The 17,067-nt window shown below is 41.9% G+C and overlaps 1 protein-coding gene across 14 annotated transcripts in view; it reads right to left on the bottom strand.

Annotated features, from left to right (window-relative positions):
* Positions 1-17,067, bottom strand: part of LOC135219652 (nucleolar protein dao-5-like) — a 126,588-nt gene that overhangs the window by 96,725 nt on the left and 12,796 nt on the right. For 6 of the 14 annotated variants that reach the window (XM_064256584.1, XM_064256586.1, XM_064256592.1 and 3 more), the window contains exons 2-5: positions 12,395-12,490; positions 11,794-11,841; positions 8,755-8,805; positions 8,509-8,562 (exon numbers count right to left, since the gene is read on the bottom strand). In XM_064256584.1, the coding sequence (XP_064112654.1) occupies positions 8,509-8,562; positions 8,755-8,805; positions 11,794-11,841; positions 12,395-12,490 (249 nt within the window). The remainder of the gene's footprint in view (positions 1-8,508; positions 8,563-8,754; positions 8,806-11,793; positions 11,842-12,394; positions 12,491-17,067) is intronic. The other 8 variants (XM_064256585.1, XM_064256587.1, XM_064256594.1 and 5 more) reach the window with 3 other exon arrangements.

Here is a 17,067-nt window from a genome sequence, read left to right as displayed (position 1 = left end):
GGAGGTGGCTGAGCAACTGGGGAGGGGGGGAGGAAGGTCTCGGTGTAACACGGCGGGAGGTGAGAGAGGGGGGAGGGATGGCCTACTCCTCCCCGCCTCACCAACTACCCGCACGGAGACCCGGTACCTCATGAGTGGTCGCCCTATACCCCCCGCTGGGAGGAACCCCTGGTCGCCTCAGAGAAGGAGTGAGAGAAGGCAACTGAGGTTGTCATGACAACCAAGGGGTCCCCCAGCTCCTCCCTATACCAGAAGGGGAGGGCGGGGGTAGGGTTAAGGTGCGATGGAACACGTGACCGCAAGTGGCCTAGGCCGCGAGCAACACAACCGTGAGAGGGCCACGTGAACCAGGCTGTACCAATACAAGGAACAAGCACCTAGGCTAGCCTAACACCCTAAATATTAATAAAATTATACATCGAAAAGATGGAAAAGACACTTTTAGTAAAAGAGAAAGAAGCCCAGGAGGAGGCAGACTGTTCCAAGAAACAGAAGCCTACTCGGAGCCAGCGATAGCCGATGAAGAGCAAGAGCCGGGATGCTGGGCCGGAATAATCATAATAGCCCTAAATACCAAACTAAGAGAAATGGTAGAAGGGCTGAACTAACTAAAAACTCGATGTAAAAAACAATGAACGTAATATAGTAAGCCCATAAGTATAAGAAGTCCCAGTATGGAGGACCGGGAATTCTTACGAGGCAGCATGGCGCCGCCACGAGACAAGCCGGGGAAACCGTATATGACCTATTAAGAGGAAAATACAAGTACCCGGAAGATAAAAATGAGGTAAAATATTACTTATGAGTTTACTTAACTTAGCCGTGGCAATAGCAGAGCGTTCCATGGTAGATTAAAGAGATAAATCCAGAAATAGCACAGCACAAGGGAAAATCGCGTCTTGACGCTAGCACTAAAAATTAAGGATGTCCGCTAGGGGCGCTGCTGTCCGTGGCGTCCTCTAGTAGTAGTAGTAGCGGCTGCATCGCCCGTTGGTATCAGGCTCTCTCTTGGAGGGATTCTGATTGGAAGTTTCTAATTGGTGATTGTCTCGTGGGTTAGTGTTCCACACTCGCCCCTATTATCATACCGACACTTCTTTTTTTTTAAGAGTGAGCGAGTCAGTTTTACTGACATTTTCTTAATTTTGTTTTTCTCTGGTAATTTTAGGTTTAAGTTTTTACCATAGAAAGAATGATGTTAAGGATCCTTTCATAGGCCGACACGAGCTGAGCCCAGAAATGTAGACATTCAAGTCTGGCAAATTTAATTATTACATTTACTTCCACTGATGACCATTCTTGCATCATACAAAATAGGCAACCAAACAATTCGAGACGAAAGAATGAACCGAGGTGGAAAAGGCTGTGCACTAATTACTCTCCTTACTGCAACCAGAACCAAGTATTAGTGAAATGTGAGTATCACTTGAGACAAAAGTACTCTCCTTCATGATAGGGTTCCCATCCAAAACAATAAATACTTCCCTTGTTTACAGCCAGAATTCATCACTTCCTTCACATCAACTACATACATGTAAAATGATATTGTTATTGTACAATAAAGTTTCATACATACTTACCTGGCAGATATATACTTAGCTATAGACTCCGTCGTCCCCGATAGAAATTCGAATTTCGCGGCACACGCTACAGGTAGGTAGGTCAGGTGATCTACCGGCCCTGCCGCTCGGGGTGGCAGGAATAGGAAACTATTACCTTCTAAGGACAGATTTTTCTCTTCCACCTGTCTCCTGAGGGGAGGCTGGGTGGGCCATTCAATCGTATATATCTGCCAGTAAGTATGTATGAAACTTTATTGTACAATAACAATATCATTTTCATACATTCAACTTCCCTGTCAGATATATACTTAGCTGATTGGCAACCTTGGCGGTGGGTAAGAGACAGCTAGTTACTGATTAGACAGGTAAACAACATACGTTGTAGGTAATAAATAAATAAAACCTTGGTTCCTATGTGTTTAGACGAAGGGTTGACCTCCTAGCTATTGCTAGGACTGCTTCGTCTCAAGAGCCTCAGCGAGGATGTGACCTATGGCTAAGAGTTCTTGTAGATCTGTCAATGGGGTCTTATCCACTTACTTGACAGGAACTATAATGGTTAATTTGTCAAAGGGGTCCTATCCACTTACATGACAAAACACCTATGCCTACTGGCATAATTAAGGAGCACAACACCGATCCCGATCACCTGATCCTAACACGAGGGTTTTGTGCTTAATTTGAAAAGAGCTATCCCCAAACTCATTTCAAATAACCCAAAGAAAAATAGTATACTTATGTTAAAAATAAAATTTTTTAACTCACTAGTTAAGGATCAGTGTCGGCTCCCTATCCCAGCAACGTATCCGTAGACACGTAACCAAGAGAGAAGGATCTCTCATAGGTCAAGTTGACCTCCTTCGTGCAAAGAGAAGACAACACAGAGTTGCATCTCCCGTAAATTACAGCTAATATGTCTCTCACGAACATATTGTTATGGAAAGAACAAGAATTGTTAAAAGCTCGCACTTCACGCGCTTTTAATTCTCAGCTGTTTGAAGGAATCATCAAGTTACTTAAGAAGTGCTTTAGAGATCACACTTTGAAATTGATCTCTTCTGGATGAAGCCTAGAGCCTGGCTTGTGCCTGGCTGGCTCCTCGCGCCTGGCTGGCGCCTCGCGCCTGTCTGACGCCTCGCGCTGGCTGGCGCATGTTGCTTGCCTGCGCCTGGCTAGCGCCTTGCGCCTGCCTGGAGCCTGGCGCCTGGCTGACTTCTCCCCACTTGCTGGAGCTTCGAGCTTGTTAAAGAGTCTCGAGGAAACTGGTGATGCCCACATCGGACACTTTTTCCTTTGATTTATTTGCCTCTAGCGCATCTGCGCCAGGCTGGAGGCAGGCTCCTTCTCCTCATCAGACAATGACAGTGTTTTATTTGGACTGTCTTCCTCTGGCGTCTTTACGCCTGTTCTGGTATTTTGGCGCCTGATTGGCGCTACATTGTCCGAAAGTCCTTAACATCCACAATCGTTTATCAGGAGACTGGAGAAGGGTGGAAGAAATTCTTTCACTTTGAGCTTTTGGTCTCTCCGGTAAGGGGAGGTGATTGTAATCAGCTACATCCAGTAGACGATAGCATATCTAACCGTACGAGAGATAAGTCTTCCTCCGAGGAAGGGCCTTCCTTCTTGAATACTTCCGTGCTCACGAGATCTCTTCTTACATGTTGAAGGGGTGTCTCGTTGCAGAATCTTCCCTATCCTTGCCCGAAGGAAGGGAAGAAGCCTGGAAGTCGAAGGAGACTCCAGATTTCTAGCTCTTTATTGTATCCCTCTGAACACCTTCTGAAGCATTTCGAGCCGTCATCGCATACCAAAGACTCTGTAGGCAAACGTTTGAACCATTCTACTGTAGATGAAAACGTAAGTACTCTGCCTGGGACAACGAAACCTCTATCTGAAAACATTGAATCAGGAATAGGTGGGGGTTTCAGTTCTTTTGCTAGACATACTATGCTGGCAAGAACCCATTGTCTTAGTCTCCATAGAATCTGATGCGAGATTCCAATGCTCAAAAATTCACTTGTCTTCTTGGTCGTTTAGGACCCAGAGAAACAAAGAATTCCCTCATAAAAATTTCTCAAAGAAGTTTGATGAGGAGCAGTTCCATCTTGTCGGAACATGGAATCTGTGGCCACAAAAAAGATCCCATTAGGAAAGTACATGATATCCTATCTTGTCATATTAATGGTATATATCGAATAAGATCCTGAAGATCTTAATCCTCTGCTATCTCCAATTCCCTTTGTAGAGACAGAGTATAGCCTTTTACTCTACTGTTCTTTGATAGCAGATATACAAAGGTGATTCTTCCCTCTGAAAGCGGGAAGCAAAAAACCGCTAAATGTCGGTTCCACCAGAAGGTATCGAAAAGAGGACAGTTTCCTCGATTCCCTCTTTCAGGGCATCGATCTGCAGCAATTCTATGTCTAGGCCATGACTATTGTCAATCTACCTTGAAAAATCCTCTCATTTATGTCCACTTCTGGTCAGTCTGCATGCAGACAGACTCGAGATGGAGAGGTTGTTAAGGTCCATTTAATAATAGATGCTGATAGAATATCCAGACTCTTGGAAAAGACTTCCAAAAACATGCTGTGAGAAGAAGTGACCTCTGGGAATCCAACCTCTCTGAAGCCAAAATGAGGCATAAAGTATTATCCTCTCTTTCTTTGACGCCCTTTATCTTAAATTCTGTAAAGAATTTATTTATATTTATATTTAGGGGAAAAAAAGACTATAGTATATTCCCCTTTCTATAAAATAAAGATGGCGTATATTGCTACCTCTCTTGGTTCGAGGAAAAGGAAGCATTCTATAGGAAGCCTGTTCGTCTTCTACCTTGCTAAGAGATCTATGAAGAGAGACTTTCCCGCAGTTTCTCACAACTCTTTCAATAATGTTAGACATACATTAACAGTTATTATCGTCGATCGAGAAAGGTTCTCACGGACATGCAAAATCTTGCATCGAACCTCTTTTTCCAAATAGGTTCTCTTTGTTAACGCGAACAGGAGCGAAAAAAGAGATTCTCAATGCTCTTTGCGATATGAGAGAGTCGTGGAATTGGCCTAAGTGATTAATGGGTAACGAAATCAGGAACGAATCTTGCCGTTACCGAGCGTGCTGTCTGAGAGGCTACTGGACTCTTATGTTAATAACTCGCTAAAACGAGAAAATATCTTGGCTGGTGCTCTTGGCTCAATTGTGCCAGGTTGGCGCTTCACCGCGCTTTCTTCTAATACTCTTTATGTTATGTACCAGAACATCTGTGCCTTTATGGTACACGACATCCTTACACATGTTATTCCGTTTTTAGTAGGAAAAAACTCTTATATACGTAGTATCTTGTATTCAGGGAAAACCATTTCTGCCACGAAGAGAATGTTTCCCATTCCACTCATCCATCTTCTCTTGAGCAATATCTGATTCTAAAAAGGTTGTGTGCGTTTCTCGAAAGACTATGACCATACCGTAGTCTTAAAGTGAATTCTCTACTACATCCATCTTCTCACTAAGCATGTATTCTAATAAGCCATGCTTTCGTAAGCAGAGAAGCATTATATAATATAATGTTCTGCTGTGTTAGAATCCTTTAATAATGTTCCCTACGGTAAACAGCATTGAAAGGTTATAATATCTTTTTTATTGAAAACTTCTTAGCAAAAGGCAGACAATATTTTATTTATGTTAGCTTAACTATCCCCTCCATTCGCGATAAGTCCATGATTGTAGGGGGAATATACGACGGTTAACCATTCGATCCCGTTGGAGAGAGAGATGCAACCACTGGTAATGACCGAGACCTGGATGGTACTGTATTGGCCTTACGCTTACAATGACAGCCCTGCCGTCTCGCTCGCTGCCTGGCTGCATTCATCGTGAGTTGCCAGTTACTTCATTTAATGAAGGAATATAATAAAATTATTCCCGAGCCTAAGGAAGCTCTCAATAATGCCAATTTAAGCCAAACAAACCTTTGTTAAATACCGAAGCTGAGTAGGCATTGTCGTAACAAACTTTTTAAAGCGAAGTCCTTACCAGGAAAATCCTGTAAGGATATAGATAATTTCGTAGCGAACCACAAAGGCAACTATGGTATGCGTATATGACTTGTCATTCAGCAGTCGTATGCAGCAAGTCTTCCTTCTACATTCTTCCTCTCCGATGCGGAGAGAGAATGGAAATTTTGCCCTCTCCGTTCTTTTCGTCAATAAACACGAATTAGCATTAGTCGAAAGAGATCGCAATGAAAACTCTCGGATCGAAGAGAATCCCTCAAATTTTTTATTCTCTTGGAGATAAGGCGTATTCTACGCCTCTATTATCTGGAAGAGCCTCTAATCAATGAATGAGAGCTCGTACGAACCTTGTTCAATTTGCAAACGATTGCCACTTTCTGTAAATGGTTGGTTGCATACTTTAGAAGGAGGAAGATTTTAATATCGTCCTATTAGTAATGAAAACTAATTTTCAATAAAAAAAAAAGGTCGCTAAGGTCTTATAAACTGAGAGACCTGCTCCCTTATTGGCTTCCAATTCCGATCTATCTTCCATTTCCTGTCCATCAAGTTGGGAGAAGAATGAGCAACCGGAGGAGAGCGCCTCCTTCCGTAAGGTGAAGGGCTTTTAGCAGTACCGATTCTAACCTGACAAGGGCTACGGTCGCTTGTGCGACAAATCTTGAGTCCCATGCAGGAGAAGGCGATGTTGTTCTTTTTACCCTAAGGCCCTCCTGACAAGGACGGTGGCCGCTTGTGCGACAACTTTCGTCCCTAACCAGGAGAAGTCCTTATATGTCGTTCTCTTTTTTTCATGATCAATTCCTTCCCGACAGGGGCTACGATCACCTGTGCGACACCTAGAGGCCCTGTCAGGGGAAAATTGATCTTGAGAAAATTCCAAAGAGGAGCCTCCAAGTCCGCTTCAAATCCCGATAAACTCATCCAAATTGTATTTTTGGGTTTGTACAAATCCTTGCGCCTGCTTTCAGGCGCTCTAGAACGCTTTGCATCCTTCGGGCTTTGCAGGCGCCTTGCGTCTCCATTCGGACGCTTCAGGCGCTTTGCGCCTCGTTTCAGGCGCCTCAGGCTCTTTGTTTTTCCTTTGAGGCGTTCTAGGCTCTCTAGGCGCCCTATGTTTTATATCAGGCGCTCTAGGCTCTCTAGGAGTTAAATATTCCCTTAGCCACTTCAGGCTTTTTCAGGCGCGTTGCGCCTCATTCCTTTTACTTGAAGAGCTTTACGCCTCATTTCAGGCGCCCGAGGCGCTCCAGGCGCCCCAGGCGCTCCAGGCGCTTCAGGCGTTTCAGGCGCCTCAGGAGCTTCAGGCGCCTCAGGCGCCTCAGGCGCCCAGGCGCCCCAGGCGCCCCAGGCGCTTCAGGCGCTTCAGGCGCCTCAGGCGCTTCAGGCGCCTCAGACGCTTCAGGCGTTTCAGGCGCTTCATGTCCGAGGAGCTAGAAGCTTAAAAATTATATATTGTATGTTAATCATTAAACGAGCGATCAACATATATTCTTTAATATCTAATTCGTTCTTCTCAGAATAGATATATTTTCATATAAATGTACCGATGAGGAATTTGTTGAAATAACTCTTTCAAACCCCATGGGATAGAGCCTCCGTCTATTTGTACGGGGGACGAAAACAGGATAGGGCAATGCCTCTACCGCAACTGTTCTCGAAAGATCTCTCTCTGAGGTTCCGATATCATACGACGAGATTATCTTGCATCTTCATTGAATCTACGCCGTTTGAAACTTTCTTCTCCATATCCGTCTAACAAGGGGAAACACATTACATTAGGACGCCTTTCCATGGCGAACTTGGCAGTCTGGGACGTTCTACAGAACCTGCCGAGGGGACGCCCGATCGGTGGGGATTCTCTGAAACCCCCCTGCGGTTGTCGACATTCCTTCTCCTCTGGGCTTGTGAGCTTGGAAGAGGTCTAGACCTGGGAGCGAGACAGAGCCGATCAGACGCACCCTCCATTGCAATGGGGGAACACTATATTCACTTCTTACCTTTTAAAAAGCTTGCATTTGAGCTATCCATTTATCTTCAATTTGCATATATAAATTTGTAGTTTCTGAGGAGTAAAAAGGTGATGAGGATGCACAACTACTAGTACGCTAATACTCTAACTGCTCGTTAGCACAACGCTTTTATTTAAAGCTTATAAAGTAAGCGTATCTAGTTATATGCTTTTCTGACTTCCTAAAGTAGGAAATTAGAGTTTAATATTTCCTTAATAAAGTTGTAACCTTTATTACATATAATAATGAATAAATATTAAATAATTCTCTTTATGGCAAACTATGTGAGTGTCTACCGATGATTTCGGTTAGTTTCACTTAGTATTTTCTTCGAAATTTCGAAGCGAAATTCATTAAAAGTTAATAAAAGCGTATGCCGAACCAAAGACCCAGTACTTCCCTGCAAAAGACAGCCCAGAAGATCGATGGCGATGAAACACGAAAATCAAATCAGGAGGAACCGTAAACGTATGTTTACAGTCCAACGATAGAGAAAAAAAAAATCTGTCCTTAGAAGGTAATAGTTCCTATTCCTGCCACCAGCGGCAGGCCGTAGATCACCTGACCTACCTACCTGTAGCGTGTGCCGCGAAATTCGAATTTCTATCGGGGACGACGGAGTCTATAGCTAAGTATATACTGACAGGGAAGTTGAATGGTATGAAAAATATTAAGTTTGTTTTCATTTACATACAACACTCTTGCATTTGTGCAGAATACCTTTGAACCTTTCTGAATTTAGTCAGTAATAACTGCTCAACATAGGCACATTCTCTTTTAAACACTTCAGACGAATAAAAGGCTTCATTTAGTTGTTCCCACCCCCACTTTTCGGACATGTCAAAAGACAACACTGGATAAATTAGTTAACTCTGAGTTATTACTGAATAGATAATAATTTTTAAAACCTCTTACTTTTTGTTGGAGGTGATTCCTTCTTTTTGGGAGCTTCCTTAGCAACTGGACCTGCTAAAAAGAAATTCAGAATTAACAAACATAATTTAATGTAAAGCTAGCTTCCCTTCACCATTCTACACAAATTAAAGCTCATTTTACCATTCCACAGAAATTAAAGCTCATTTTATTCACACATTTTATAGCTAGGCTAACATGAGTAATTAGTACTGAAAAACTAATACTGTAATATGCATAAAATTTTACTTTTTGTTTGTTGAAATTCCTTCTTTTTGGGGGCCTCCTTAGAAACTGGACCTGATAAAAAGAAATTGTGAGTTACAATATAGTAATTCAAATTAACACTTTTCAATAAATATCCTCTCATGCCTATACGTAATAATGGACCAGTCTTTACGAGTAAAAATTGCTTTAGGTATGTGTCGACACCAACAATACAGCAAAACATCTAAGGGCAGCATGCCAACTCAAAGTGAAAATCACATACATATACCTGCTAAAACACTTTCCAAACCTATAATTTAATTAGCATAGAAAAACTTCATGCCACCTCAATATGAAAATCACCTGAATATTTGCTACAGGATTGTTCAAACCTGTACTATTCAATGAATGTAACACAAGAAGTCCTATGGTGACACTCATGTCAAAACGAGTTGAGCCAAGTTGATTATTTATAGAATTCAATGGCCGCACACTGACCTATGAGGTCATTCAGCACTGAAATGGAATTTGACAGAAAAAGGTATGAAAGGTCTAACCTCCTTCCCAGTTGCACTATGAATAGTGTTTGAAGAGGTTGGTAAGTAAGATGGCTGAAAAGAATATAAAAGGAGGTACAGTAAAACCAACGAAATAGGTTGCAGCTAGGGCCTGGAGGCATGCTGCAAATAACCTAAAGTAATGCCTACAGTGCAGGGTTTGCGTGCTTTGATAATTGCCATCTTCCACATGGCATGATGGTGGCATTTACTACTGACTCCTAATACATGATCATGGCTTTTCAAATAAACATGCACGATGTTTGTGCATGTTTATTGCCATGTGACTTTTGTTAAGTCACGCTATTGGCCAGTTACTTTCACCAACATCAGAGACAACCATCATAAACATGCATTCATCGTAACTGAAATGAAATGTTTGATGGTGGTGGGTGTGGTAAACCTGCTGGACCACTGATCTGTCATATGTGTACTTTTTGTTTGATTAAAACATTATCATTATTATAACAAGAGCACTAAGAAATCTTCCTTGAATTTCATGGGCCTCATTTGGGCAGGCTCTTAAATGACAAAGAAAAAGTTGGAACAAGGTAATGCTAAAGAAGAGGGACACCTAAGAAGTCCCTCTTCTTTAACATTACCATTCCAAAACCTAAACCAACAACACCATAGACAACTGAATATATGAATATGAACATAGGGGGATGTTTTCATCCATTTACTATGATACAGTAATACCCTGTACTTATGCGATTTGAGTTGCGTGAATTCACAATAGTGCGAACTTTTCATTGGAACCTAACTAATTACCATACGGAAGTTCTTCACAATAGTGTGAACATTTGCGAATCCTCCAGAAACACTGCAAAAGTGTTATGTTTAATCTATTATGTAAATTTAAAGTTTTAAAGCCTTTCTGTATAAAATCTTTATTAAAAATTTATTACTTTTATTTTTGTACATGCATAAATATGATACAAAGGTAATTACAGCACCTACAGTTAGTGCATATACGTACTTTTATAAGATGCAACACCCATTCACAAAGTTACTGCACTTTCAAAAATGATATCCCTTCAGAAACTTTAATTTCTGAAGTACTTACTAGTATACTAATTTAAGTTTTCAGCTTTTAAGTGTAAAATCAGTATGGAGATTCTATGTATGCTATCTATATTTTTGAAAATATAAACAAAGGCAGTACATAATTCACAGTGTTTGTCACTATATAAGATCTTCATGATCAACTAGTAAAACAAATCAGAGACATTGTCACTATATAAGACCTTCATGATCAACTAGTGAAACATATACATAACAGAGCTGTTGTTCTGTGAAAATTACTATCTTAACCTTGGAGAAAAGTACTGGTACAATCTGCATGTACTATGTTACGTAATACAGCACATACAGTTAATGTACTTTTAGAAGATGTGATCCCATTCGCACTTTTTAAAGATGATACCCCTCCACATGACATACGTATTTCTCTCTCTCTTTCTGATAGTTAGCACTCACACTAGCACATGATTTTAAATTGATCACACTCTGCAAACATTACATATGGATATACATGTTTTCTTTATTTCATTGAATTGCGTACCTATCTTTGTTATGAAAGACTTATGAAGTTTACCTAGTGACGCAAAGAAAACTTCTTTTACTCTGAGGGAAAAAGAAAATGGCATCCCATGAATTAGGGGTAACATTAGTATACATACAAAAATGGATACATAATTTACATAGTAATTCCTGTAACTATTTTTATGCAAACCAGTTATTTCTTTTTTAAGGGTAATGTATTAAACTAACTTTTAAATCAAATTACAGTAACTTTAACTTCATTTAAAAGTTAGCTTAATACCTAGGGAGCATGATTAGGGTCATATTTAATGTTCAAACTCTAGAAGTAGGCATTAGCATTTTTAGAGACCGTGCCAAACTTATGCGAAACTTCCCCTTACGCGAGGAGGTCTGGAACCTAACCTCATGTAAGTTCAGGGTATTACTGTTTATATAATTGGAATGTAAAATTTAAGCTAAAAGCCAAGTTCTGCATATATAATTGAAATATGAAATTTGGGCCAAAGGCCAAGTGCTGGGACCTAGGAGGTCATTTAGTGCAGTGCTGAAAGGAAAATTGGGAGAAAGAAGGTTTTAAAGGTGTCACATGATGAAAACCTTACAGATGCACTATGAAAGAATTGTTAAGAGAGGATGGAAAGTAAGATGGAAGAAATAATATGAATGGAGGTACAGTGAAAAGAATGAAAGAGGTTGCAGGTAGGGGCTGACAGGATACTGCAGAGAATCTTAAGTAATGCCTACAGTGTACAACATGAGGTGCACTGATGGCCTAACTCCCCTCCCCCACTGGAACATCTATAACATAAGCCAGAGAGAACTGAGCTCTTCTTTCTAAGGTTAAATTTCTTGGACAGCTATTATCACATAGTCCCTACAAAATAACAACTAAATATGACAAATTTTGTCTTCAGAGTAATTTCAAATACTTCAACTAATAATACATTTAAAATAATATTCACCCTCATCAAAGACATACCTTTTATGACCTGTGGAGCTTTTTTCTCTGATGTTCGAGGTGTACTTTCTGAAAAGTTCAATGTGATTTAATGAAAACTTACAAAAATCCATGAACTAATTTCAAGTTCAAATGATTGTTCAAAAGTAAAAATCAATACAGTTAACTTAATATGTGAGGCACTGAAACACAGCCTTGCATAACGTGCTTCATAAATATATGAATAAACTTACTGAATACAAAAGGAATACAGAAATGGATCTATAAAGGACATAAAAACTCAACATTAGGTAACTGAAAATATAATTCATTCAAATGATTGTGATGATTCATAGTAAGAACACCTGTCATTTACTACTTAAACTATTTCTTCTAAGAGAAGCAAAGTAGCAATTCAAAACATTAAAAACTGATGTAGTATACATTACTGTGCCAGTGAGGAAACAGCTATGATTATCACTTGTGAAGTTTCTGGTCTCTCTTGATTCAACACCATACTGTTTGGAAGCCTTAACAATACCATGACTGTTCTCTCCCAGACAGCAAGGTAGATAAAAAAATTTTGAACATAGAAATTACTCAAAGTGATAAAAATTTTGTAGTAAAACTATAGTTAACTTACCTTTTACTTTTTCAATTTCATTTTCATACAGGTATTCCTTCAGTTTGGCAGAGGGCTTCGGCTGCCGTCCACTCTTACGAGTTGGAGTCATCATTTCTGTATATGAAATAAAGCAATGACTGGCAGATTCATAATGAACTTTATTAAAAACTTTAAACCCAAGGCATGTCGTTATAAAATTTATGTTCCCATTCCACAAACCCTTACATAAGTAAACAAATTCAGGATTGGTCTACTTTTCATTCAATCAAGTATTACAACATCCTCAAGGAGACTGTTCCACAGTCCCTTAACCCTCACTCACATCTTTGGACTCTAGAACAGTTTCCCTGATGATGTACAATTGGAACCTCAAAAGTTCAAATGAAGATGCAATGCATTAGTGACATTACTATCCTAAAAGAATTCTCTTTGTATTTTAACAATTTACTTACATTTAAATCTATTAGTTTATTAATTAATTTCTTCATTTATTTTTTTCTATTTTCAATAACTGATCACTTCTTTCTGCATTCCCTGTTACTTCTTTCAAGTGAACAGCATAATCTTTGGAAATTTGACTTTCAAGCCAAAAGTGCCTGTGAGCTTGTTCCATATGAATAAAGTTCATATTCTGGATAATAATGTAAATCACAACACCTGGCAGTAAATGGAAATAAGTTCTTTTGAACTATATGAAATGATATTGTTAAGATACAATAAAGTTTTGTACATACTTACCTGGCAGATATATACTTAGCTATAGACTCCGTCGTCCCCGACAGAAATTCGAATTTCGCGGCACACGCTGCAGGTAGGTCAGGTGATCTACCGCCCCTGCCGCTGGGTGGCAGGAATAGGAACGATTACCATTCTAGAACCAGATTTTCTCTTCCACCTGTCTCCTGAGGGGAGGTTGGGTGGGCCATCAATCGTATATATCTGCCAGGTAAGTATGTACAAAACTTTATTGTATCTTAACAATATCATTTTTGTACATGGAACTTACCCAGCAGATATATACTTAGCTGATTGACACCCTTGGTGGTGGGAAAGAGACAACTATTTACTGAATAGACAGGTAAACAACATACGTTGTAGGTAATAAATAAATAAAACCTTGGTTCCTACTTGATCAGGCGGAAGCCTCCATGGCTAATGCCTAGGAATCTGCTTCGCCTCAAGGAGCCTCAGCGAGGATGTGACCTATGGCTAAGAGTTCTTGTGGGTCCTGTCGATGGGGGTCTTATCCATTTACTCGACAGAGCCTCTTACATGACAATATGCCTATGCCTAGTGGCATAATTAAGGAGCACAACACCGATCCCGATCACCTGATCCTAACACGAGGGTTAGTGCTTAAGTTGAAAAAGAGTTATCTACAAACTCCTTTCAAACAACCCAAAGAAAAAACACGACGTTAAATAAAATTTAACTCACTAGTTAAGGATCAGTATCTGCTCCCTATCCCCAGCAATGTATCCGCCGACACGTATCAACCAAGAGAGAAGGATCCCTCGAAGGTTATCTTGACATCCTTCGGATAATGGGAAGTCAACACAGAGTTGCATCTCCCGTATGTGACAGCTAATATGTCCTTATGACATATTGTTAGGGAAAGAACAAGAATTCGGAAAAGCTCGCACTTCATGCGCTTTTAATTCTCAGCTGTTTGAAGGAATCATCAATGCACTTATCAAGTGCTTAGGAGATCACAATGTCTCAAAGAAGGCCAGGGCGTTCTTTGATATAGATCTCTTCTGGGTGAAGCCTGGAGCCTGGCTAGCGCTTGGCAGGCGCCTAGCGCCTGTCTAGCGCCTCGCGCCTGGCTGGAGCCTTGCGCCTGAATGGCGCCTAGAGCCTGGTCTGGAGCCTCGCGCCTAGATGGCGCCTTGCGCCTGGCTGGCGCCTCGCGCCTGGCTGGTGCCTGATTGGCTCCTCCTTCCTGGCTAGCGCCTCGCGCCTGGCTGGAGCCTTGCGTCTGGCTGGTGCCTTGCGCCTGGAAGGCACCTGGAGCCTGGCAGAAGACTTCATGATTACTGTCTATGAGTCTGCATGCCTCAAGAGTTTCAGCGAGGTAGGGACCCTATGACTGACAAACCCTTCTGGATCATGTCAATGGGGGCTAGCCCGCTTACACGACAGAGCCTTCTCGGATCGTGCCAATGGGGGCTGACCCACTTACATGGCAGAGCCTTACCTGTATCATATCAATGGGGACTAGCCCTCTTACATGACAGAGCTTTAGGTTTCTCTTTACTGAAGGAGCCTTGCGTCTGGATGGATCCTCAATCCTGACTGGGAGCCTAGCCTTGAAGGAGCCTGGCACCTGGATGGCGCCTGGCTGGCCTGGCTCTCTAGAGCCTGCTGGCTCCTAGAGGCCTGGCTGGCTCCTAGAGCCTGGCTGGCTCCTAGAGCCTGGCTGGCTCCTAGAGGCCTGGCCTGGCTCCTAGAGCCTGCTGGCTACTAGAGCCTGGCTGGCTCCTAGAGGTCCTGCTGGCTCCTAGAGCTGGCTGGCTCCTAGAGCCTGCCTGGCTCCTAAGCCTGGCTGGCTCCTAGAGCCTGGCTGCTCCTAGAGGCCTGGATGGCTCCTACCTGGCCTGGCTTCCTAGACCTGGCTGGCTCCTAGAGCCTGGCTGGCTCCTAGAGACTGGCAGGCTCCTAGACCTGGCTGGCTAGAGCCTGGCTGGCGCCTCGCGCCTGGCTTAGCCTCTCCACACTTGCTGGAGCTTCGAGCTTGGAAGAGTCTCTAGGCTGTCTGACGATGTCCACATCGGACACTCTTATATCTGTCCGATTTGTTCGCCTCTGGCGCATTTGCGCCAGGTTGGAGGCCCGCTCCTTCTCAGTATCCGACCATGACAGAGTTCCTTGGAACTGTCCGCCTCTGGCGTTTTTCGCCTGTATTGGCATTTGGCGCTTGCTGGCGCTACATTGTCCGAGAGTCCTGAACAACCACATAGTTTATCAGGAGACTGGAGAAGGGTGGAAGAAATTCTTCCCCTTTGAGCTTTTGGCCCCTGGCAAGGGGAGGTGATTTAGTCAGCTACACCCAGTAGACGACAGGATATCTAACAACACGAGAGAGAAGAGTCTTCCTCCGAGGAGGATCCTTCGTGAACACTTCTTTTGCTAACGAGATCTCTTCTTACATGTTGATGAGGTTCCTCGTTGCAGAATCTTCCCTATCCTTGCCCGAAGGAATGGGAAGGAGTCTGGAAGTCGAAGGAGACTCTGAGCTGAAATTGGGCGGAACCCTGATTTCTAGCTCTTATTGTATCCTTCTGAATACCTTCTGGGAAGCATTTTGAGCCCTCATCGCACCCCGAAGACTCTGTAGGCAAACGTTTAAAACCATCTCTTCTTCTGTAGATGAAAATGTAAGTTACCCTGCCTGGGCAACTAAACTTCTCTCTGAAAGCGTTGCGTCAGGAATAGAGGGATTTATTTCTTTTGCCAGACATACTATGCTGGCAAGAACCCATTGCCGAGTCTCCATTGAATCTGATGCGAGATTCCAATGCACAAAAAATTCACTTGTCTTCTTGGTCGTTTAGGGTTAAGAGAAACAAAGAATTCCTTCATAAACTTCCTCAAAGAGTTAGATGAGGAGCAGTTCCATTTTGTCGGAACACGGAATCTGTGGCCACAAAAAAAAAATCCATTCGAAGTACATGATATCCTACTCTTGTCGTATTGCGGTATCGTATAAGATCCCGAAGATCTTAATCCTCTGTTATCTCTAATTCCCTTTGTAGAGACAGAGTATGGCCTTTTACTGCGTTCTTTGATAGCAGATATATACATAGGTGATTCTTCCCTCTGAAAGTGAAGAAAAAACCTCGCTATGTGGTTCACAGAGGTAATCGGAAGAGGACAGTTTCCTCATTCCATCTAGCACGATCTGCAGCAATTCTATGTCTTAGCCATGACTATTGTCATTTACCTTGAAAAAACCTCTCATTCATGTCCACTTCTGGTCAGTCTGCACGCGGACAGACTCAGAGTGGAGAGGTTTTATAGGTCTATTTATAATAGATTCTGATAGAATATCCAGATACTCTTGGAAAAGCCTTACGAAACATGCTGTGAGAAGAACGTGACTTCTGTGAATCCAACCTCTCTAAGGCCAAAATGAGGCATACATCCTCTCTTCCTTTGACGCCCAATTATCTTAATATCTGTTAAGAATTTATAACTAGGGGAAAAAAGGCTAAAGTTTATTCCCCTTCTTTAAATTTAAAGATGTCTTATATTGCTACCTCTCTTGGTTCGAGGAAAAAGAAGCAGTCTAAAGGAAGCCTGTTCGTCTTCTACCTTACAAAGAGATCTATGAAGAAGACTTTCCGCAGGTTCTCACAACTCTTTTCAATAAATGTTAGACATATGTTAACAGTTATTATCTTCGATCGAGAAGGTTCTCACGGACATGCAAAATCTTGCATCGAACCTCTTAAGGATCGTTACGTTCCGTGTCTGTTCCCAAATAGGTTCTCTTTTGTTAACGCGAACCGGGGCGAAAAAAGAGATTCTCGATGCTCTTTGCGATATGAGAGAGTCGTGGAATTGGCCTAAGTGATTAAATAAATTATTTCATCATTCCTTGTAAGCGACCCTTTTCGATTAAATGGGTAACGAAATCAGGAACGAATCTTGCCGTTACCGAGCCTGCTGTCCGAGAGGCTACTGGACTC

Source organism: Macrobrachium nipponense, chromosome 1 (assembly GCF_015104395.2).
Source record: "Macrobrachium nipponense isolate FS-2020 chromosome 1, ASM1510439v2, whole genome shotgun sequence".
In the NCBI taxonomy this organism is placed as follows: Eukaryota; Metazoa; Arthropoda; class Malacostraca; order Decapoda; family Palaemonidae; genus Macrobrachium; species Macrobrachium nipponense.
The sequence above is the reverse complement of the archived record's forward strand: the minus strand, read 5'-3'. Positions and strand labels throughout refer to the sequence as shown.